The sequence below is a fragment of the Ursus arctos genome, unplaced genomic scaffold, assembly GCF_023065955.2.
Source record: "Ursus arctos isolate Adak ecotype North America unplaced genomic scaffold, UrsArc2.0 scaffold_12, whole genome shotgun sequence".
NCBI lineage: Eukaryota > Metazoa > Chordata > Mammalia > Carnivora > Ursidae > Ursus > Ursus arctos.
In genome coordinates, this window is record NW_026622786.1 from 64,432,846 (window position 1) to 64,458,687 (window position 25,842).

General features: G+C 38.0%; 1 protein-coding gene across 8 annotated transcripts in view; it reads right to left on the reverse strand.

The window, feature by feature from the left end:
- The window catches only part of OSBPL9 (oxysterol binding protein like 9), a 182,361-nt gene that overhangs the window by 107,627 nt on the left and 48,892 nt on the right, over positions 1-25,842 (reverse strand). For 7 of the 8 annotated variants that reach the window (XM_026498119.4, XM_026498118.4, XM_057310802.1 and 4 more), the window contains exon 3: positions 15,152-15,230. The exons of the other annotated variant lie outside the window; for it this stretch is intronic. In XM_026498119.4, coding sequence (XP_026353904.2) covers positions 15,152-15,230 — 79 coding nt within the window. The remainder of the gene's footprint in view (positions 1-15,151; positions 15,231-25,842) is intronic. 8 annotated transcript variants of the gene reach the window in all.

Genomic DNA, 25,842 nt, shown 5'->3' on the forward strand with positions numbered 1-25,842 from the left:
AAAAAAAAATTTATAAGTAGGCTCCACACCCAGTGTGGAGTCCAACGTGGGGCTCAAACTCATGACCCTGAAGTCAAGACCCGAGCTACGATCAAGAGTCAAATTGTTTAACCAACTGAGCCACACTGGCACCCCTATTTTTTAAAGTAATCTCTATCCCCGTGGGGCTTGAACCCACAACCCTGAGATTAAGAGTCACACATTCCACTGACTGAGCCAGCCAGAAGCCCCCAGAAGGCCTTTGATGATCTATTTAGTTGTAGACTGAACTCGCATCTCTTTCCCCTTACCTGCCATCTATTCTAAAACATGCTACACTCCTTACATTTCTCAAACAAGTCATCCTTGTGCATACTTCCCAGCTTTTGCACATACTTTCCCTGTACCTAGAATGTGCTTCTCCTTTCTGTAAAGTTTGATAAATTTTATTTTTTATTTTTTAAAAATTTATTATCGTTAATTTTTTTTGGCTTCCAGCCCTGCCTATCCCTCTTTTTCATCCTTCAAAACCTGTAACAAAATCATCTCCTCTGTGATGCTTCCCTAACTTGACCAGTTCTCTCTTCTACAATTCCTTAGTCTCTATTGCATTTACATTGTACTGTAATTATTGTTCTAAACTGTGTACCCTAGATAAATGATTTAGTATTCTATGCCTCAGTTTTCCTCATAACTGTCTCTTGGAGTTGTTCAAAAAAAGTTAAATAAGAAACTGCATGTAAACCTTTGGTACAGAACCTACACCCAGCTGCTATCTTCATCACGCTTTTCTAATAAATATTCTCAGTAGGTATTCCTCCTATTAAACTGAGAGCTCCCTGAATAGCAGGGAATCAGCTTTGCATCCTGGTTATCATGCTCAGTGTGCAGCACTTTCAAGACCCTAATTTGGGTTACCAATAGCCCAAGCCCTATGCTAGAAAGAAAAAGAGGTAAAATTTTAAAAATAGCAACAGCTACAAATTTTAGAGCCCTGCTATCTGCCAGAAATCATGTTGAGTATTTATATGTATCTTCTCTAATCTTACAACAATTCCGAAGGTTGATACTGCCATTCTCATTTTGCTGGTGACCCCCTGCTCCACATTTAGGCTTCTTAGGTAGGGAGGACTTCCTCTGCAGAGGAGGAATAAATATGAGAAGATATGTTGGTTTGTTTTCTTCAATAACTTGGGTATTATTAATAACTCAGTTGACATATTAAGAGAACTCTGCAGTCAGTACGAGAATAAAATTAAATATAGTACCGGTCAATATTTGACTCTCTGCCCTTTAAATCCTTACAGGGACTATTCCTGGGCCTTTCTCTGGTTAGTCTTCCAAGCCTCCCTCATCCTTGGTAACAGCTTACTCACCTCATGTTTCATGCCATGACTCACACCAGTGTCTACTGACCAATGTCTCTGTTCCCTTGCCTTCGCTGGGCCCCTCCCTAGCGACAACTGGACGTACAGTAAGCACAGGGGAAACTCTGACAACCAAACCACCTGATAGCATGAAAACACTAACTACTATCTGAGTTAGGAAGTCTACTGTACTGTGTAGAGGAAGAGAAAACAGCAGTGAAGCTAGAGCCACAAAGAGACTAAGACAGGGTGAAAAGAGAAGTCAGTGTAGCTAAGGGTCACAGAGAGGAAAGGCATGAACAAACAGAACTGTGTGATGAAAAGAGTATGTATTTGAATCCAGACTTGGCCACTTCTCATTCACGTTACCTTGCATAAAAATTCTTCCCAAGCCTCAGTTTCCTTATCTATAAAATGATAATGAAAGAATCTCATAAGCCTTTGCAGGGTACATAGGAAGATTACCATAGCTAGCACATTATCTGCATCTTTGGAGGAAGTGTTTGCTTCCTCTCTACTCCACTTCCTTCTTTTATTCATCTCCGGGTCACTTCTAGAATATAATCACCTTTACCAGAAAAGATATCGAATCAACCTCCCCAATATAAAAAAAAAAAAAAAAAAAAAAAAAAAAAAAAAAAAAAAGCCCACTGACATCCATCACCATTTAAGTCACCTATACATGTGGGCTCAGCTCAATTCTTTTTTATATGATACTCTGTTTCTTTCTACTAGACAGTCACCCAAAACAGATGTCTTCATCAAAGCCAGCAACACAGCAAAGAGTCAGCTTTCTTTTCTTTCTTTTTCTCTTTCTTTTTCTCTTTCTTTCTTTCTTTCTTCCTTCCTTCCTTCCTTTCTCTCTCTCTTTCTTTCTTTCTTCCTTCCTTTCTTTCTTTCTTTTTTGTTGCAAAAGAAATGATTTTATTAAAGCACAAGGACAGGATCCGTGGGCAGAAAGAGCTGCTGCCAAAGATGCAGCTTCTTTACAGTTTTCTGATTTCTAATTATTTTTTCTGGGGTATTAGTCAAACTGTCTTAGGTCCTTCAAATTTAACATTAAGAAAACGCAATGATGAAACACAACTTCAATTTATATGCTGGATTAATGTTACATGTGGAGTACATTGATTGAAGCATCACAATCATGAGAATGAATGTTCATAAACTTCATGTGGAGTTAATGAAGGAGGCTGAAAAGACAAAGATGACCGCGCCAGGGTATTTTCTTAGAATTCATCAGCTAGTTAGTTGTCTAAAAGTAAAACAAAGATGGGTGCAGTCCAGGTGTTACCAGAAGACAGAGCTTTAACATAGGGATACTTAACCTGAAGTCAGAAAATTACCTGAAATGGTACAACGAGAAAACCTCTAGAATAATGATTTTCAAAATGTGAGATCATTGAGGATAAGCACTACGCTTTGCTCACTACTTTATACTCAGAAACTAGCCTAGTGCCTAGTACACAATAAGCACTCAAATATTTGTTGACCATAAAAATGAGTGACTAAATGGATGGAGGGAAGGAATAAATTTGAATACTGGTATTTGCTCAAAGTGCCTAGGAGCTGCCAGGGGCAGAGCTCTAGGCCCTCCAACCCTCTGACTTCAACCAGAGGAATTGTACTTTTTTCTACCTCACACCTGGTTTCTAAATAAGATTGCAATTGTAAAATGCTTTCATTAAAAGTTTAAAAACCATGGAAAATCTATCAATATCACTCCCTTCCTTGAACTATTATACTTACAAGTGCATATCACTTAATGCTTTATTGTCCCTCAAATTACTATTGAGAGCCCAAAATTTCTTGAGGGATGACATTGCATTTTACATAAGCAGTACTTGCTTATTCACCTTTCGTATACCCTACACTTTCTTGTACACCGACTCCTCATAGGAAAATCTGAATTTTTTTATATCAAATAAATGGACATTTTGTACCACTACGCTGTGCAAAGCCTGCCATGCAGCAATTTAATTCTTGCAGCATCACCATCTCCATTTGAAGAACAGTGCCCATGCAACCACTTTAATATATTTTGCATTCTATTCTACCCTTCTTTTAATTAGTAGAAAAATAGAAAAATGAAAGCGTCAATAGGAATGACAATTAATGTAAATTTTATAAACATAATGTAATTGAGAAATCATTACGCATGCTGAAAACAGTAAATTTGTATCATCAACACAACACTCCTTGGACTGTGGCACATAAGACTTTGGTCTACTGCCTACATGGCTATTTCTAAAGGAAAGGAATTAAAATGTATGAATACATCTTATGAATAAATATTGTGTCTAAGAGGCAAGGTATGATTAAGGACTTTGCAGTATGTGGTCCGAATACACCACCCTTATGCTCTGCAAGTCTTTGTTCAACTCAGAGGCTACTTTCATGCATACTTTCAAGTACACATTATATACTACACTAATGATTTCCTTTACATGTCTTCATTTACTCTCCACACTGACACCTACCAAGCCATGTTCCAAACTGGGTAAAAAGATTATTTAATATATATTAGCAATTTCTCGGATGGTATGGTTAATGAATGAGTCTAAGACTATTTCCTATTCCCTTTCATAAAAGAAGGATATAAGAAAAAGATGAACACAGCACCAGCAACAAAACGGACAAAGGAATGAACAAGTTACCAAACAAGAAATAAATATATTAAAATATTATTTTAAAAGTATGTCAACCCAGGGCCTCCCCTCAAAAATATAACACTAAGTGCTGATAAAGGGTGTGATGAAGCAGAGGGGGTATAAATCAACACAACCTCTCTTGAAAACACTTACGGAGAATTGTTTCAGGAACGATAAAAAAATTTATGTCTTTTGTTCTGACAAATTCTCTTAGAATTTACCCATCCTAAGGTAAACAGAAATTGTATTAAAGATTTATGTTCAAGGATGTTCAACACAGCATTATTTAAAATAGAGAGGGGCGCCTGGGTGGCTCAATCTGTTAAATGTCCGACTCTTGGTTTTGCCTCAGATCATGAACTCAGGGTAATGAGATCTCGCCCTGCAGGAGGGATCCTCGCTCATTGGGGAGTCGGCTTCTCTCCCTCTTCATCTTTGTCTCCCTCCGCCCGTCACCCCACTCGCTGCGTTCGCTCTCTTAAAATAAATAAATAAATCTTTAAAAAAATTAAAAATCTGAAAACTTTATACAGGATAACTCAATTTTATAAAACACACACACACACACACACAAACTAAAGGATCAGAAGGAAATCCACAAGCATGTTATGAACAATTATCTCTGGGTGGTAGGATTATGGGTGATTATTAGTATCATCTTTATACTACTCTACATTTTTCCAAGTTTCTACAGTGAGCAGGTATTAATTTTACTACTTAAAAATTATGGAAAAGGGAATGATGGGATAAAAATGTAGCTTACTAATAAAAAGTCAACTATCTACTCTAATCTTAGCTACTTAGTAAGCCAGTCTATAATTGGCTAAACTTGGAAAAATAATTTCAAATATTCAGTAAGGATCTTAAACAGAAAGCAAATCAAGAAGAGGAAAAGCATACTACTGAGATCCAATCTTCATGCAATACAACAAACTGCCAATATATGAATTCAGTGGCATTTCCCCACTTTAATGCCTACATCTAATTAAGAATTATAGTTGATTTACCTCCTTTACACAAAGTCATTTTTTGAGGAGGGGTTATCATGTAAAAAAAAAAATTTCAAAACTGCAGGGGGAATTTTTTTTTTTTTAAAGAATTTACTTATTTATTTGACAGAGAGAGAGAGAGAGCCGGTGAGAGAGGGAACACAGGCGGGGAGAGTGGGAGAGGAAGAGGCAGGCTCCCAGGGGAGGAGCCTGATGTGGGGCTGGATCCCAGAATGCCAGGATCATGCCCTGAGCCAAAGGCAGACGCTTAACGACTGAGCCACCCCCGCAGGGGGAAATTTTTTAAAAAGTCATAAATCAACAGAAGATAATGGAATTTGTTTACTAATAATAAGGCTGAGATGATTATTATAAAGCAGAGAACACTTAAGCCTACAACCAAGGGTTAGTCTAATGATGTACTATCTATTCTTCTAAATGATCAACGATGAGGATGTACCATGCTGCGCTGATTAACGCTGATGCAGTAGGGAAGATGTTGCCCTAATATACTTGATCAATATAACTTTCCTGAATTAAACACTTTCCTTCACCACTGGGCTGATTTGTAGTAATTCTGCATTTTAATAAATGAGCAAGCTCTAATGGACAGAGTTGAAAAGGTAAGCTATCAATCCAAGCATAGATAACTTCCACTAAGACACAATTTCTGAAGATTCTTCTAATTTAAACATTTTTTAATGTTTAAAAATATTGTATTTTGTCGTATGCAACTTGTGTTGTTTTAAAAGTATATCCAAATAAATTTGCAAACAAATTTCATACTTGAAATCATTTTGGAGAATATACTGCCTAAATGATGTCTTCAGTAAAATCATTTGAAAGTAAAGGATTTTTGGGGCGCCAGTCGTTAAGCGTCTGACTTCGGCTCAGGGCACGATCCTGGCGTTCCGGGATCGAGCCCCACGTCAGGCTCCTTCACTGGGAGCCTGCTTCTTCCTCTCCCACTCCCCCTGCCTGTGTTCCCTCTCTCGCTGGCTGTCTCTCTCTCTCTGTCGAATGAATAAATAAAATCTTAAAAAAAAAAAAAAAGAAAAGTAAAGGATTTTATGAAGAACATCGAATTTTCATCTTTAAAAAATATAGATTTTTCATACACCAGGTCTGCTTAAGGGAAGACACCCCTTCTATGTAGGTTAGGGTATAGTAAGAGACAATCTAAGATCAAAACCAAGTTACTTGATTCTCTATGTATAATCATTTCACTCACGTATGAATTGGAGATACTCCATCTAATGTGTAAGGTTGTTAGGAGAGGAAACTGGAATAACACGTGAAACCACTGCATCCAGACCAATGACTCTCAAACTTCAGAGTACATTAAAATCACTACAGAGGGCCCATTCCCAGAGTTTCTGATTCAGCAAGTCTGGGGCCAGGCCAGAGATTCTCTGTTTCTAACAAGTTCCCCAGGTGATGCTGATCCTGCTGGTCTGGTAGCACTCTTCAAGAACTACTGATCTAGAGAGACCTGAGCACTAATCCACCAATCCTGGACACTTCACTTCTCTAAACCTCAGTTTCTCTAACTCTAAAACTACCGTTACTGTTTAGAAGTTTAGGAACTATGGAAGGAATGTACAGTGCCTGTTGAACACTGTGTGGTTCATAACAGGTATTTAGTAGCAGTAATGGTGGTTGTTGTTACCACCATCACTACTGTACTATTTCTACTAAGTAATGGAACATGTAGAACATTAATAACACAAAAATTTTTAATTGCATTAAACTGCATTGTAATTTAAAGTTCCTAATGCCTTACATTAATTCCTTTTCGGATAAAATTATCAAAGTTCATTATAAATTAGTTAACAAATCTCTACAATAACTTTTTTGTAGCACTTAGGAGAATGGCCCTTGAGCACAACTGTTTGTGTTCAAATACCAGTTCTGCCTTGCAAAACCTATGTGTCTGTGGCCCCCAGTTTCCTTATCTGTAAAATAAAAACAGTAATAGTACCTACTTCATAAGGTCATGAGAACAGAGTTAACATAAGTGAAACTCTGTATAGTGTTGGCATAAAATAAATATCCAATAAATGTAGCTATCATTATTATCCTAATACACGATCAGTAACATTGTAAATCCTGATATATATTACGGCATTAAATAGACTGAATTTTATCTGAAGTTTGTTAAAGGGTATTTTTCTAATTATTAGTGTGAACTATAAACTACCTAATCTTCTATTACTAGGTTGAGCCATTTAACTGCTGACATGCAACTATAAATACAGTACTTGCATAGGTTGAAACTAATAGCTTTTATATCCCAATCTCTCTGATCATTCCTTTGAGCCTGTTGATGGTTCCACTCTAATGTGCTCCCAGATTTGGTCCTCAGCTCCCTTCTCATTCAGATCTCCCAGAAAGTTCATACCCACTCTTCTGTGGTTTTAACCAGAGACTGAAAATACAAAGAGGTTTTATCTAGCCCACAGATGTGTTTCTTCGGCCTACTGTTGGTTGCTATTACTGTTTAATTTGGAGATTTAACACACACATACTTAAATTCCACCCACAAAAAAATCTGATTTTCTGGCTTCTCTTGAAAAACTGTACAATCTGGCAACACTGGACAAGCATTACCAAAAGCCTACAACTATCTGGAACTAAGTAGCAACTAACTCTTCAAACAGGGCATGAGCTTTTCAAATTGCTAAAGTCTTCAGCTAGCTTTGCTCCTCACTCATTTATTTATCTGCCTAGCTCTTAGGCATTCAATTTTCAACTGCTAGTTCTACTTACAAGCAATATGTTGATAGCCACAAATCTCCATCTTCAGCCCAAACTCAGATCCAACTGCCATCACCATCTATACCTATGTATGTGTCCCATAGACATAAGAGGTCTCTCACCATCTGTTTCCGTGGTTTCTCTACTTCAGATGTTGACAACATCCAAACAGTAAGCCAAGCCAAGAACGCTACCTTTACGACTATCATTCTCTCACCTCCCATTTCCCAGCAGTCACCAGTTTCTACAGATTTACCTCTTTATTTTTTTTGTTTTGTTTTTAAGATTTTATTTATTTATTTGACAGAGAAAGACAGCCAGCGAGAGAGGGAACACAAGCAGGGGGAGTGGGAGAGGAAGAAGCAGGCTTCCAGCAGAGGAGACTAATGTGGGGCTCAATCCCAGAACGCCGGGATCACGCCCTGAGCCGAAGGCAGACGCTTAAGACTGAGCCACCCAGGCGCCCCAGATTTACCTCTTTAAATCTCAAGTCTATTTCCTCTTCTCTTTCCCCATTACTCCTTCTTTAACCCATTCAGGGCCTTACCAACAATCACAGCTATTTATCTAAAGCCTATGTCTTACTCTGTCTCTTCTCTGCTTAAAACTCTGCTTCGCTGGCTCTTCACTGACCTCATGATAAAAACATAAACCTCTTTATATTAGATATAGGCCTCTGCCTCATCTCCTCCCCATTATTCTAACAGTACCAAACATTTGTAGTTCTCTGAACACACTAGCAGCAACACATTTCCATACCTTTGCACATGCTGCAACATCTCTCAGCCTAACAAACTTTTCCAATCTTCAGAACTCTGCCACAGAGAGGAGGTAAGGAGGAAGAGGAGGCAGACAGAGCCTGGTGATAGGAACTTCTTAATTTTTACATTATATACCTTTGCACATCTTGAAAGTTTTAGAGGTACTATGATTTTTAATTTTGATTATTATAAAAATAAATACTCGGTAACAACCCTACTCCTCTGTGAAACACTGAGTGTCTTTTCTGCCTCTTCATTTCAGTGTCTTATACATATTTCTACTATGACAGCACATTTCACATTACATTCCAACTACTTCTTTACAAGCTCCTTGACATCACGGCCCAAGTCTTATTTACCAGTATACTCTCAGTTCTAAGCATGGGGAGTTACACATACTATATACACAATTATGTTTGAACTCAACAGCCAGTCTAATACCAAAACTGCTTTCCATTCAATGTTTATTAGAGAATCTATATGCAAACAACTATAGCTGACTGATAAGAAAGGGGATCATTTTTTGCCCTTGTTCAAAAGAAAAAAGAGGCAGTTTATAAAGATAAATTGGCAACTATTTTTAATCTCTGAAAAAGGATAGAATGAAGTTGTAGTTTTCAAACCTTTTTAAAACTCTAACATGCTAGGATTGTAATTTCGATGATTACCTAAAGGAAAAAAAAAACTAGAGTATTTCTTTCTTTTTCAAATCTGAATTTAATTTATTTTTTTTTTTTAAAGATTTTATTTATTTATTTGACAGAGATAGAGATAGCCAGAGAGAGAGGGAACACAAGCAGGGGGAGTGGGAGAGGAAGAAGCAGGCTCATAGCAGAGGAGCCTGATGTGGGGCTTGATCCCGTAACGCCAGGATCACGCCCTGAGCCGAAGGCAGGCGCTTAACCGCTGTGCCACCCAGGCGCCCCTGAATTTAATTTAAATTGACTTTGTTTTGATAATTTTATGGCATCTCTTTAAAATTGGAGATATTCTAAAATATCACGTTACCAGAATTAATCATTGCAATGATAACTAATCTATTGTTTCGGGGAAGTATGTTTTTTTTTTCCTGGTACCAACCCTCTTTATTATAAACAAATGATGTTTCAGGATACAGGACATGGAGGGTGGCTAGAAATTTAAACCATAGTGGAATTGAAGGTGATAGGTAACAACCTACCTACATATGTTTCCATACACTTGACCTTCTTTCTTGTTGCCATGGATAAACTGTCTGCTCTTAGCAAAAGGCAATGCCTCCTCACCTGTGTATTAGGTCCCATCCTCTCTTGCCTTCTCAAGAACACTCACCCAGCAATTCTCCCCCTTCTCTGTTGCATCAATTTTCCCCTTTTTACTGAATCACAGCCAATACCACAAAACCATGCTATTATTGCCCTTATCACACAAAAAAATTTCTTTTTCTCATCCCCCTCTCTAGCTACTACTGTATTTCTCGCCTTTCCTTTACAGCAGAACTTGAAAGCACTGTATATTTCTAACTTAAAATTGTTCTTGGGGCACCTGGGTGGCTCAGCTGGTTGGGCGGTCAACTCTTGGTTTTGGCTCAGGGCACGATTTCACGGCTGTGGGATCAAGCCCCATGTCGGGCTCTGTGCTCAGCACAGAGTCTGCTTCAGATTCTCTCTCCCTCCAGCTTGTGCACACTCTCTCTCTCAAATAAATAAATAAAATCTTTTAAAAAATTGTTCTTCTCAAGGTTATCTGTGAACTCCTAATTGTTAAATCCTCTGATCCCTTCTCATCCCTCCACTTTATCAGGAGCATCTGACACAGCTGATGCCTCTCCCCTTTTAGAAATACTCTCTCTTGGCTTCCAGTTTACTGCATTCACCTGGTTTTCCTCCTCCTTTTTCATTGCTTCTTTTCAGTCTTTTCTGCTACTTCTACCTTAGCTCTGTCCCTTTAAATAGATGTTGGAGTGCTTCAGGGCTCATTAACTGGACCCCCCCCTTTTTTTTTTTTTAAGATTTTATTTATTTGACAGAGAGAGACAGCCAGCGAGAGAGGGAACACAAGCAGGGGGAGTGGGAGAGGAAGAAGCAGGCTCCCAGCGGAACAGGGAGCCCGATGCAGGGTTCAATCCCAAGACCCTGGGATCAAGCCCCGAGCCGAAGGCAGACGCTTAACGACTGAGCCACCCAGGTGCCCCTACCTGGACCCATTTTGTCTCACTACACTTAACTCCTAAATTTTTGTGGCTCTAAGTACCATCTATATGCCAATGACTCCCAAATTTATTTCTTCAGCATGAACTTTTCTCCTACATTCCACACTTCAACTGCCTACTTGACGTCTCTGTCTGGATGTTTGACAGGCATCTAGAATTGTTTATAAGCATGTCCAAGGCTAATGAGCTCCTGATGCCCACACCCCCTTCCCCAAACTAGTTCCTCCAGCAGTCTTCCCCACCCCAGTTAATGACAACTCCATTCTCTTGGCAAGCCAAAAATCTTAGTGTCAGCCTAAACTCCTTTCTTTCACATGCTGTAGTTTAACCTTTAAAATACAGTATCCTATGACACACTACTACTTAACAATATAAAAGGAACAAACTACTAATACATGTAACAACATGGATGAATATTAAAAACATTATGCTGAGCTAAAATAAAGCCAGACAAAAGAGGATACATAATGTATGACTCCACTTACAGGAAACTCTCCAAAAGAAAAATCTACAGTGATAGGCTAACAGACACATGAAAAAATGTTCAAAATCATTAGCCATCAGGGAAATTCAAATCAAAACCACACTGAGATACCACCTTACGCCAGTGAGAATGGCAAAAATAGACAAGGCAAGAAACAACAATTGTTGGAGAGGATGTGGAGAAAGGGGATCCCTCCTACATTGTTGGTGGGAATGCAAGTTGGTACAGTCACTCTGGAAAACAGTGTGGAGGTCCCTTAAAAAGTTAAAAATTGAGCTACCCTATGACCCAGCCATTGCACTACTGGGTGTTTACCCCAAAGATACAGATGTAGTGAAGAGAAGGGCCATATGCACCCCAATGTTCATAGCAGCATTGTCCACAATAGCTAAATCGTGGAAGGAGCCGAGATGCCCTGCAACAGATGACTGGATTAAGAAGTTGTGGTCCATATATACAATGGAATATTACTCAGCTATCAGAAAGAACGAATTCTCAACATTTGCTGCAACATGGATGGCAGTGGAGGAGATAATGCTAAGTGAAATAAGTCAAGCAGAGAAAGACAACTATCATATGATTTCTCTCATCTATGGAACATAAGAACTAGGATGATCAGTAGGGGAAGAAAGGGATAAAGAAAGGGGGGTAATCAGAAGGGGGAATGAAACATGAGAGACTATGGACTATGAGAAACAAACTGAGGGCCTCAGAGGGGAGGGGGGTGGGGGAATGGGATAGACCGGTGATGGGTAGTAAGGAGGGCACGTATTGCATGGTGCACTGGGTGTTATACGCAACTAATGAATCATCGAACTTTACATCAGAAACCGGGGATGTACTGTATGGCGACTAACATAATATAATAAAAAATCATTAAAAAAAAAGAAAATAAAGAAAAATCTACAGTGATAGAAAGTAAATGAGTGGTTACTTGGGGCCAGCAGCTAGGAGTAGAGACTGAAAGAAGAAAGGAATCTTTTAGGTGATAGAAATGTTCAATATCTTGATTGTGGTAGCAGTTATGAGTAAATAAATTTATTGTCAATACTCACTGAACTTTACAATGTGTACATTTTATTGTATACTAATTATACCTCAATAAAGTTGATTAAACATACACACATAACCATTTCTCACTGTCTCCCTATCCCCACTGCTACTCTGTGGGAGCCACCATCACCTCTCTTCTGAATTACAATAGCCTAACCAGTTTCCCTGCTTCTGTCCCTGCCTCCTGCATTTTATTCTCAACAGAGTGGCCAGAGTGATACTATTAAAAAACCACATCATGTCACTCCTCTGCTCAAAACCCTCTAATGGCTTCTCTTCTCAGTAAAATTCAACATCCTTACTATGGTGGATGAGGCCTCACATGATCAACTTCTCTGTTATTTCATATACCTCATTTCCCACTACCCTTACCCATGATTACGTGCATTCCAACCAGAGCTGGCCTCCCTGTTGTTCTTCAAATATGGCAGGCACACTCTTTTGAACTATTTTCCTTCTGCCTAGTCATGACGTACCACCATCCCCAACAAAGCCTTAAATCTTGTTCCCTCACTTCCTTCAGGTCTCTCACCAAAGGGCACCATCCCAATGAGTCTTTCCCTGGCCACTCTCAAATTTCAACACCGCCCTCCACCTATACACAACCTCACTTCTATTTCATTTCCTCCTTTCCCGCTTTATTTTTTTCTCCCCAGGATTTAGCACTCTCTTATTTATATTTTGCTAGTGCGCGTGCGCGTGCACACACGTGCGCGCGCGTGCACACACACACACAGTATAAGTAACTTTTTATTTTATTGGATTTCTCCTCTACCAGAATGGATGACCCAAGAGGGCAAAGAATTTTATCTGTTTTGTTCACTACTGTATCCCCAGAACCCAAAATAATGTCTAAAATGGATGTTGAATAAATAATTTATCTCAACAAATTCTAGCTTTCCCTTTAATAGTTGATAGGAAGTAGAATTTGCTTTAGAGACACGTCAATTGAGACTATGTGCTTTAAAAAAATTCTGGTAAATTAAATAAAAACTTTAACACGTTTAAGCATATGCTAATATGTATCAGCCAAACTTGCTTTCAATTCTAATCAGGATCTAGCAGACATTGAGAGTTTTTAATCACATTTTCAGAGATTTTCTTATGAGTAAGGACCCATGTGAAATAACTCTCATTATTGCCAAGAATATATAGAATATAGAGAGTCCTGGTGAGTTCTTTACAAAAGCCAGATAATGTTATATTTCCTAAAGCTTACTATAACAGTAAAAATAATCAATCTGACAGTCTCAGAACTAAATCATTTAAAAAATACATTTAAGTCTTATTTACACTTGTCATTTAAATCATTAAAGGAATTGCTATACAAGCAAGCCACATAAATATGGGAATATTTAACATAAATAATCTAAAACTAAATCAGAAGGTACAGGTTCCCTTGCTCTAGAGGTCTGAGTCTCCTTTCCTTTAAACAGGCAAACAATACAGTTTCTGGAAGTCCAAAGGAATTCTCTCCTTAATAACTGCAGAGGAGAGCATTCCATACTGCAGTCTTCCCCTGCATCTAGCAGCTATTACTTGAAATGCATTAAAGTATTCATCTTTAATCAAGTAAAGAGTTTCAGTGTGGGGGTGTTATCTGCTCTAGTTTATAAGCAGCACTATATATTCAACCTAAAAATAAAGGCCCTGCGCTTTTGTAATATTTAAAATGTTTTATAAAGTTAAATGCAGTGGAAAATTTCAGGAAAGCATCATTATTAAGCAGCTCTGAATAAAGTATGACCAAGCACCATAAATATTTTAAGGATGCTTTTTCCTAAAAGCATTAGAGGTATCACTATTGAGTTATATTGGTTTGTCTCTATCGTATATAAGCTGCATCTTTCATTCCTATGTGTCAATTTCTTAAACAAGACAATGAAGAAAAATAACCTCGATATACTATCCTAGCAATGGAAGGACAACAGCTGTTTCAACATCTCATGTAACATACCTGGTCATGGTTAGACTTCATAACCAAAACATTTTTAAGCTATCAACTTATTTAATATTTATTTACACTAGTATACCTAGCATCTATCACACTGCATTGTCACTTGTAGTTCAGAGAGACTGCTAAAATCTCTAAAGCTTCTCATTTCTAAGTTTCCTGGACTGGTTTAAATGTAAAAGAGAGGTTACTCTGGATAGGCAAAACAACAAAAACATTAGTAACAAAGCTAATAAACACTCCTAATAGATGAGAGGTACATTAGGACAGCATCATTAAAATTGGCTTTTATTTGCTGGTTTAGAGTTTTCAAAGCAGGATGAAATGAGAATGATCATACAGTACCTTACCCTTTCTACCGGTGAACCATAGCATGCAATGCCGAAACATAGCAGTGGCAGATGGCATTGGTGTTATTAACTATAAAAAGGATAATAGCAGAGAAATGACGGCTGGCAGACAAGACACAGAAATGCAGATGAAATGAATGCAAACTTGCAGTTCTTGCAGCAAAGCAAAACCTTTAAGCCAAAGGTTGCCACTAGCTTCAATTTAATTTACATTTTGAGTTTTACACCAAAAAAATACTGCAACCTTCACAATCAGTCTTTAGACTCTTCATGCAGAGGCAGAACCATACTCCTCGATAAAGAAGATCAGCAACCTTCTGTAAACACAAGCCAGCAGCAGCAGCAGCCCATTACTCTCTCCCTTCACTGATTTTTATCCTTTAAATTTTTAATCTCCAATGGCAGCCAGATCCACAGTCGTCTCAAATAGATCTGTATCCACTGCAGATACAAATCCCTGCCTGACCTGCAGTACCACTTCATCCACAGCGTTCCTGTGCACTCATTCATAGAGGCTCAGTTGCAAAACCATTCAAGTCATCCAGCAAATACCCAAAAGAGGAGGAAAGAAGCAGTTGGGACTGTGAAGAGAAAGAATCTCTTCTTTTAGCTCACCCTGGAAATGGAAGGTTTTCTGATCAACAGTTATTGTGAAGGTGCTGTCGTCCTCATCGTCTATACCAATCACAGCTCCCTGTGAAACAAAGAGCAAAATCCCAATAAGGCAAACAATGACATCAGCAATATTCACTACTGCTACAGCCCTGGAATGCTCAATGCACTGAGGACACTGGCAGTAGGCTAGACACAGAAGAGGGGAATGTGAGACCCCACTTTTGCTTAGGGAGGAAGAACTAAAGGAGAGGGGATGGCACGGCACAGTAGTACTCTGCATGGCTACCTTTTATCCTTGCATAAGGGGCATGGCTGTGGTGAGAGGGGAAGGGGACAAACACAGAAGCTGAGTCTAGACTCTATGTTCAAGAGTCAGCCACTGAGTTTTTCTGAGTTTTGGACTACTCTCTAAAATGGGGAGCCAGAAACCACCACCACACCCAGTTGTTGTGAGGCCAAAGAATGCAGGTCCTCTTCATCAGGCTGCATCTGTGTTACACATGTTCGTGTGGAAATGTCCGATGACACTTGCTTCAAAACACGGCCCCAATCACTTCTTCCAGCTGTGCTCCCATAACCACTCGCACATGGCTCTGCAACTACATTTTCACTTTCCACTGTGATTATCTGTTTATGTCTGCCTCCTCCCGTTGAACTGCCATGAGATCTTGTAAGTCAAAGACTATATATTATTTATTGATACATGACCTTCAACTACACACCCAATATGTGTCTTTTAAATAAAAGCATGAATAACTCCCCAAAAGGTAGGGAGGAGGGAACTGCATTTATAAGTTGTTTGTTTCAAGAAGGCGGGTAGGGTGGGTTTTAAACTTAGTTTTTTATATTCAACTACAAGTAGCCCATTAAGACAACAGGAATTAAGAGACAGGAAGCTATGCAAAATAGGGAGCGTACTGGTTAATGTCCTTAAGAAGCAAAAGTCTAAAGTATTTCAGAGAAAAAAAGCTAGAGAACATGAGATAGGTAAAATGTCCCAGGACGGTGACAAAAGCAGCAGCATGCCAGGACCTTGAAAATGGGGGCTGAAAAGAATCAAGGGGCCAAAATACCTAATCCCATGAATAAAGGCTACTCCTATCCCAAAAGGATTAGGTAATAGAGCCAAGTAAAGTGTCTCCTGAGAGTATAATAACTTAACCTGAGGTCACACAATTAATGTCAGAACCAGAACCACTGGCATGGTACCTACTTATTCCACGACAGCAAACATAAACACACCTCAGTGGGTAAGCATGTATGGGAGCAGATCATTCCGGTTAACTTAATTTTGTGGTTAACTGAGTTAACTTCCAACTTATGATGTATCAAATATTTGCAAAGTGACAACTGAATACAAAAATATGTGCTAGACACAGCTCTAGAATATATAACAATAGTCCCTGCCCTCAAAGCACTAATATTGCAGAGAAGGAGATAAAACATGCAAAGAGGTGAGCATAATACAAAGTAAAAAGTGATCTCCACATGGATGAACTTTGAAGGACCATATAATTCCATTTATATAAAATGTCCAAAATAGGCAAATTCGTAGACTAACAGTACATTAATGGTTGCTGAAGGCTGAGTGGAGGGGAAGAGGTGGGGTAACATAGGGAGTGACTGCTAATAGGTATGGGTTTCTTTACGAAACATTCTAAAATTGTGGGAATGGCTGCACAACTCTGTGAATATACTAAAAACACTGAATTGTATACTTTAAATGGGTGAATTGCATTGTACGTGAATTACATCTCAACAAATCACCCCCATATCAAATGTTTGCTCTTTCTTCTGAGTCCCTTAATGTGAATTTACCAGTGACTTAGTCAACTCAGATGGAAACCTCTAGGTTCTACATGTGTTCTCCTTCATTCTATCACCACAAATTGTGCTCATTCCACCTCTCAACTATAATCTCAAACATGCCAACTCTTCTCCATCCCATGAACTGCCAATGCCTAAAATTCAGGCTCTCATCACTACATGCTTAATAGGCAATCTGTCTCCCTTCAGTCTGGCTACCTTTTAGTCCAGTCTTTGCTATTGCCAGAGTAATATTTCTAAAGCACAGGTTCTCACAGGAGACAAAGATATTTAAAACCTTCCATGGGTCTCCATGAACTAATAGATAAAGTCAACATCTCTTCATAATGCCATTCAAGACTATTCAAAATCTGGCCCAACAAACCCTTCCATGGTCATCAACTGGCCCCTTCCTCCTTAACACAGAGAAGCCCAGTATATACTCATCCCCAACATTTCTTCCACACTCTAGGGAGAAAAAACCAAACCCACCAAGTAACTGCACTTTTTTAATATCCTTCCTCAAGCTCAATTCCCAACCATTGTTAAACAAAAGCAACACCCCAGACCTCCCCCTAGCTACCCTCCTTTCTCACTGCTTCCACAGAGGAGATTTTTGGAAATTGTCCAAGCCTTAACCTTTTATCCACTCCTGCAATCTAGCTTCTTTCCCACCACTACAATAAACTGCACTCTCACAGGTCTCCAACGACCGCTTTAGTACCCTCCAGTTTTGTCATATACCACCAGTCTAAAGCACTGCTACTGCTGCTGACCACTTCTTTCTTGAAACTCTCCTTCGCTGGCCCTTAATTACCTAAGCTGTGCTTCAGAAATATTTCTAATAAGTACCTGTGACAACCTACATGGGAGAAAGCTTTCTTTTCTTGCCCATTACACTTTTCCCCTTCTCTGTCCAAATGCTTCTTTGAAGACTCTGGAAGCTAGCTAACAACCTCCCAGTCCCATCAGGTCTTGTCATTACCCTGAACATTCACCTGCATCTATACCCATCTATACCCACTATATTCACTTGTCATGTGGAAAAAGGGCTCCATACCCTATAACCATTCCTTAGGTCTCTTACTCTACTAATTGTCAACTTGACTACTGGCCCTTTCCCAACAGTATTTACACATGTTCAAATTCTTTACCCTGTTAAACAACAAACATTTTCAATTACACATCTTCATCTAGCAATTAGTCCACCTCTCTCATTCCCTTCCAGTCAAGATTATTATTCAGACTTGCCCAAGCCTCCTGCCTAAATTTTTTTTAAATTCCCATTCCTTGTAGGGTATGTAACTGTATCAATGGCTCTTCTTTACCTTCAAAGAAGGTGACCATATGACCTGATTTGCCTGGGCCAGTTCAGTTCTTCCTGTTGTCCTGGCATAATAATTAATAGAGTGTGCTGGTTAGGGGTTATGGTCACTCTGCCGTAGCCTCGCCTACAATGTCCTCAGTGATTTGCTCCATGCCTACCTCTCATCTCTTACCAAATTCTACAGCTGGACAGCTTGAGGTTTACCAATTGCCCCAGGTTCTCTTCCACCAAATATCCATTCTCTCCCTTTATCCTGGTTATACTACTTATTTTTTACATTTGATAAAGTAAAACTCCTTTTACTAATCCACATACAGAATAATATTCTATTGTTAAGCAAAGTTCTTTACTATGCTAACCCATCAAAATACTAAAGTTTTTATTTCAACCCTGCTTTTATGACCCACTATACCAACATAATAAACATATATATTTTTCAGTGACTTTTCATGATTTTTCTTCTGAAGATATGAGATGATCAACCTTTCAGGTTATCAGTACTTGGGCTAACCAAAGTATGTACTGCTTCAGGGTCACACTATCCAAGTTCCAGATAGAAAGTGACTGGAGCTGGAGTCTCGTACAACCAGATGAATTTCCTGACTTTCCCTCTTCTCCTTTCCTCCATACACACAAAACTTCAGACATGAATCATAGTTCTGGTACCAAAGAAAAGTTTTGCTCTCATGGCTTAGGGGGAAAAATCCCATGAAACAGAGTTCTGGCTATTTTAGGGCCAATCTCCATTTGCAAGAAGAGAGACTAGATTGGTAAAATGGCTCCAAAGATAGTAAAAAAGAAATGATGACTCCTCTGGGACACAGACTGCTCACACAACTAAAAGGAATGTAGACAGTGCTAAGAATACACAGCACAGCTACTCCCACAGTAACTTCACAACCATATACTTCCTCTCCCTGCTGAAATACTAGAAATCTCTTACATTCATATAACATATTTAAATATGGCATTGGAGATTGAGGCAGAACGGGTATTACTCATAGAAAACTGAGGCTCAGAGAGGTTAAAAAAAAAAAATGCCCAGGGTCCTGCAACCTAAAAGGCAGGAGTACTGAGGTCTTTCAATTCCTGATTCAAAGCCCTCTCTTAACAGGGCATTGTTATAATAAGCAATATTCACTAATTACTTCAACACATTTATTAAATACTACTCTGGGCCAGTAACCTTAATAGCCAGGGAATATAAATATGAATAAAATATATCTCTGCCCTGGAAGAGCACATCATCTAAAGGGAAAAAAAGAGGAGTCAACAAAACCGGGGAAGCAGAAAAGCGTGAGGTTTAGCCTGCTCAGCAAAGATGCTGCTGTGTGGAGGGCCGACCTTAACACCATTCATTGATTCAGCAAGTATTCATTAAAATGTCTAGGCATTGTTCTAGGTAATAGTAATAGAACAGCAAACAATCTGCTTTTTTTTCCACTCAATATTATTTTGAGATTTGTTCATGTTGAATAAATAAGTAAATACATATAAATATACACATATACACTTATATATGTACATATATATTTTCCCATGCTGAGAATATATGTGTGTATGCACACACACAACCCATTTTGAGAATATGGACATACATTTTACCTGCTATATAGTATTCCACTGTGGTATAAGTATACCACAATTTATCAGTTCTTCTATGTAGAACATTTAGGTTATTTTTAATTTTTCCTATTCCAATAATCCAGCAATAACAATCACTATATGTCTCCTGGTAACACTTCTGTAAGAAAGTGTCAAGCATATGTTCTGAAATGGAATAGAGTTCCATTTTTATGTGGAGTTGGGCATAACTTCAACTTTACTAAATACGCCAAAATGACTCTCCTAAGTGGTTGTACTGATTTATGTCCCAACAAGCACTCTATGAGAGTTTCCTATACCCCTCAATCACTAGCCAACACCAGGTATACTCAAACTTTATAAATTCTTGGCAATGTGACAAAAATACTATCTTGCTGGAGTTTTAATTTGCATTTTCTGATATCACTGAGAATAAGAACCTGGTCACATTTATTGCCATTCTTATTTCCTCTTACATGAATTGAGTGTACATATCTTTCCACATTTTCTTTGGGGGCATTCTTTTGTCTTTCAGGGCATTCTTTTTGTCCTTTGATTTGTATGTGTTTTGGGTTTTCTTTTTGTCTTTTTCATTTGTAGGCTTTCTATATATATCCTGGATATTAAAGCTTTGCCAGTTTTATGCATTGTAAATATCTTCTCTCCTGTCCAAGGGCTATCTTTCTCTTTCATTGTGGTGTCTTTTGGTTGGTGGTGGGTGATGTTCAAAGGTTTTAAAATTTGAATGTTGTCAAATCTATGAATCTTTTCTATCATGGTTTGTACTTTAAAACATCCTATTCTGTCTTGACATCATAAAGACATTCTTCTATACATTCTTATAAGTATGAATTTTCATTTTATACCTTTAGTACCTCTGGAATTTATATTTGTAAATAGCATGAAGTAGGAAGTAAATTTTATTGTTTCCATATGATCCAGCGTCATTTACTGAGTGACAATGTCTGACTTGCAAGGCTTTCATATTCTAAACTCTCATAGTTGCATGGTTCTATTTCTCTTTTGTGCCATTGATCAATTTCCTTCCCCTTATACCAACACCGTATCATTTTAATTACCATAGCTTCATAAAAAGCCTTAACATCTGGAATGGCAAGTCCCCCAACTCCTTATTCTTCAAATTTTTCTTGCCTCTTTACCATTTTAAATGATTTTTAGAATCACCTTGTCAAGTTCTTTGATAAGCCTAATTGTGGTTTTGACTGAACCACATGTGTTTATAGATTTAAGGGAAATAAGCATATATATGATAGAGTCAAACAAGAAGGAACAGTATAGAGCTTTTTCAATGTTCAGATCTTCCTTTAGTTTTTCAATGATGTCTTACAGTTTTCTTCCACCAAAGGAGTGCATTTATCTTGTAAAACATATTCCTAATAACTTACAGTTCTTGCTATTATAAATATTTTTAAATAAATTTTTCCTAATTGTCTCTGGGTCATATAAGGAACACTATGCTTTCTGCATATTGATTTCATATCCAATAACTTTGCTGAAGGTTAGTCATTCAAATAGTTTTTCTGTAGATTCTTGCGAATTTTTTTCTAAAGATTTATTTATTTATTTGGGGGAGAGAGCATGCATGAGAGGGTGAAGAGGGGGAAGGGCAGAAAGAGAGGGAGAATCCTCAAGCAGACTCCCTACTGAGCATGGAGCAGATGCAGGGCTGGATCCCAGGACCCTGAGATCATGATCTGAGCCAAAATCAAGAGCTGGATACTCAACTTACTAGGCCAGCCAGGTGCCCTGTGAATTTTTTTTTATATAGACCTCATACCTGCAAATACCAATAATGTTTATTCTTCCCCTCTAATCCTTTTTCTTTGAATTCTTTTGTTTCTTATTCTTGTGTTACATGTTTGCCAGGACCTATAGTACAGTTAAAGAAAATAATCTGCAAATACTAATTTTGATTCTTCCTTCCAAGCCTTCATTTTCCCTATCTTTTGTCTTACAGCACTCACTAGGACCTCCAGAGTACAATACTGAAAGACACAGCAAAAGCAGCCACCTCTGTTTGCTGTGAATTTTAAAGAGAATGCTTCTACTTTTTCACTATTATAAACACAGGTAGCTTTGTAGCAAATATCCCTTATCAGGTTAAGATTATTCTCTTCTATTCTTAGCTTGCTTGATCTTGAAGGCATGTTTCATTTTAGTCACTGCTTCTTCTGCATTTATTCAAATGGTCATGCACTTTTTCCTCTTTTGATCTATTAATATGGTAAATAACTTTAATTAACTTTAAAATTAGCATCCTAGCATTCCCGGAATAAATTCTATCTAGTCATAATACCTTTTGTTTATATATTTCTGGGTATGGTTTGCTGTATTTTGTTTAGGATTTTGAGATCTATATATATATATATATATTTTTTTTTTTTAAGATTTTATTTATTTATTTGAGAGAGCGAGTGAGTGGGACAAAGAGCAGGATCGGGGAGGTGGGGGCAGAGGGAGAGAGAGGGAAAAGCAAACTCTCAGCTGAGCAAGGAGCCCAACACAGGGCTCAATCCCAGGACACCGGGATCATGACCTGAGTCGAAGGCAGCCGCCCAACCAACTGAGCCACGAAGGAGACCCTTGACATCTACATTAATAAAGGACTCTGGCCTAAAATTTCCTTTGTTATTTTCTTGTTATTTTATTGTTGCCTTTTTCTAATTTTTTAAATTTAATGCTTAGCTCATTTTCAATGTTTTATATTAATTAAAGATCATAAATCACAGACTACCTAAGATGCAGTTTTAACACGTGCTCCCTTCATTATTCAGGTTTAAATATTTCATAATTTCCATTATGATTTCTACATTCACCAATGAATTATTTAGAAGTATGTGTGTAAGGCAGTGAGTGGCTACAGTTTTGTTAAGGGATTTCTCATTTATTTCACTGCTGTCAAAAAATGTTATCTATGTGATACTGGGTTTTTATTATTCTCTTTTTCCATAACAATTTAAATTTTTTTTCTTAAAGTTTATTAGGTCTCATATTATACTGTTTCCAAGCTTTCTTCTGGCTAACATTTCCTGACTAAGATTTCATCACCTTCTTATTTTTAATTTATAATTATATTATACACATTCAGAAAATATAACAAAATTATATCTATGTACCAGTCACAGAGATTAAGCAGAAATTTACATCTTGCCCAAAGGAGGACATTTTCAGTGTCAAATTCATAGAGAAGAGATGATGCTTGCAAAAAAAGCTACTGAATTAACAAAAAAGGCAGAAATCAATAGAGTGATTTTTCATAATGAAATGACACATCAATAGACAGAAGTTCTTACAGGATAGAGATCTAAGGGGACAAAAGTGAAGAAATTTTTTTTTTTTTTAAGATTTTATTTTTAAGTAATCTCTATACCCAGCATGGGGCTCGAACTCAAAACCTGAGATCAAGAGTCGCATCCTCTACCAACTGAGCCAGCCAGGCTCCAAAGTGAAGATTTTGAGCTTCTACATTAACCTAAAAATACCTTTTTGCATCCTAAGATGGCAATGATTGTAAGATGAATCCCAAAGCCTGAGGTGTTAACATTTGAAAAAATAATGTACAGTCAATGAAATAAGACACTATCAGAAAAGTCAGTGCTAAAACTATTAATAATCCATGATGATGCACTGCTGAACTCTCTTGTGATGGACTAAAAGAAAAGAGAACAGATGACATATCCCTCAGGGAATCAGTTAACTCTGATGACCAGCACAACTGGTTAATGGAGTACTCATTTCATTGGGCTGGGTAGAAATTGTTACTTCAAGTCACATATGGATTAACAGTTTTCGAAAACTCACAATACATTTAACATAAAAACTTTGTTGAGTATTAATCCACCTTACTTTGGTGATTCCTAAGGCCGTGTAGAATTCTTCTGAATCTGAGATTCATTTTATCAATTAATTACAACAGTAACTACCATTCATTAAGAACCTAAGTCCCAAACACTGTATTGGAATATACTGTGTTGGACTTATTTTATCAATTAATCTGATATTCACAATTCTATGAGTAAATAATATGATGCCCATTCCAGAAAACAGGACTCAGAGCTAAATAGAGGAGTTGCCTAAAGACACAAAGCTAGTAAGTGACAGAATCTGGACTTCAATTCCCTTTCATACGTGGCTTCTTTTTGTCTATTACACACTACCTTTTTAATATTGCTACTTCTCCCTTTTGCAGATTTTTCCTAGAAATGTCAATATTTATCTTTTGCTAGTATGGGGGGGCAGGGGAGTGGAATCAGACCCCAGTTCTCACCAACATTTTACTTGTCCATCAAGGTGAGGGCACCACCTAGTGGCATATACTTTGCCACCATTATAGTCAAAGACCATAAAAATATGGGAAGGAAATGGTTTTTCACTGTTCTGCTTTCCTCCACTGGTTTGATACTACCTTGTAACAAGAAGGAGTGTCTGCATTAACTCTTGTAAGTTAAAAATAATAAAGAAGTCTGATAACACTAAGGATTAAGCAAGAGTTTTGGAACAAGACAGACACAAATTCATCCCAGATTCAATATTTACTTTGTGACCTTCGTAAGTTACTAAAAGTAGCTTGAATCTGTCTCCTCCTAACACCCTTTACCTGACAGGATTATCATGGAACTACATGTGAAAATCATCCAGCACAGCACTTGATCCAAAGAGCTTCTGCAATAACTACTGGTTCCTTTCCCTCCCCTTTTATGTAGCCTAAAACCACATGTGTTCTGCTTTGTGTTTGTTTGCTTTTAATTTTAAGAGGGCTCCACACCCAGCATGGGGCTTGAACTCACAACCCTGACATCAAGGGTTGCATGCTCTACCCACTGAGCCAGACAGGCGCCCCTTGCTGTTTCTAGAAATTATACCACACCACTGGCTCATACTGTGTTTAAGATAACTTCGATAGTTCTTTTGTATGTAAACTATAGTAAAGGCAAATTCTACAACATTTATTATTTTTATAATATACCAAATCAACACTAAGCATTTTTTGAGTACCTACTTAACTATGTACCAGGCACTGTGACAGTGTATGGAAACTCACTGAGTACAGAAAACAGAAAAAATAACATGTAACAAACACCATGCAATAAGTGCTTTCATGGATGTAAGTGGCAATGTTATGAAAAAATAGGGCAAAGTCTGTTAGAAGGATGTGGATGAGGAATGCTACACAGAAGAAGGAACATTTGAAAAGTCTTTAAAAGATGAGCTCACCAGGTAAGAGCACAGAATTTCTGACATAAGGAAAAAATATATTAGGATAGCAGGAGCAATGAGGAATGAAGAAACACAGTGAGGGAACACAAAGAAGTATAGTGTGTTGGAACACAGTCTGGGATAGATGAGGAAGTGGGGAGAGATCTGTGGCACAAGTCAATGATAGCTCATTAAGCTCACTTGGAATCTAGAGGATAAATGCATTATCTATCATCATCATCATCATCATCATCATCCATACCAGTTACCATTTATTAGATATGAACTATGTGCCAAACCCTGTGCATACATAATTGCTAAGCCTTACAACAATCCTGCAAGTTACAGGTTATCTTCACAGTGCTCAAGAAATTTGCCCAATGGCACAGAGTCAGTAAGGGGTAGAGCTGAGTGAGATTCAACCCCAGCTGTCTTGATTCGTTCTACTACACTAGTGGTCCCAAACTTGGCTGCACAACAAAAATCACAAAACAAAATCTGTTTTTAAAAAAAATAGGTTCTAGACCCTATTCTGAAACAGAGTATCTAGAGAGTAGAACCTGGGAACCTAATTACAAACTCTCCAAATAATTCATAAATAGGAGGCCAAATGGAGTCAAACTTTTTGAAAATGCTACTAAGATTCTTAAAACAGACACACATACACACACAACTAATTAACAGCTTCCCTCTATGTGCCAGGTGCCCAGTCCTCACAAAATTCTGCAAGGGTATTATAATCTCCACTTGAAAGAGA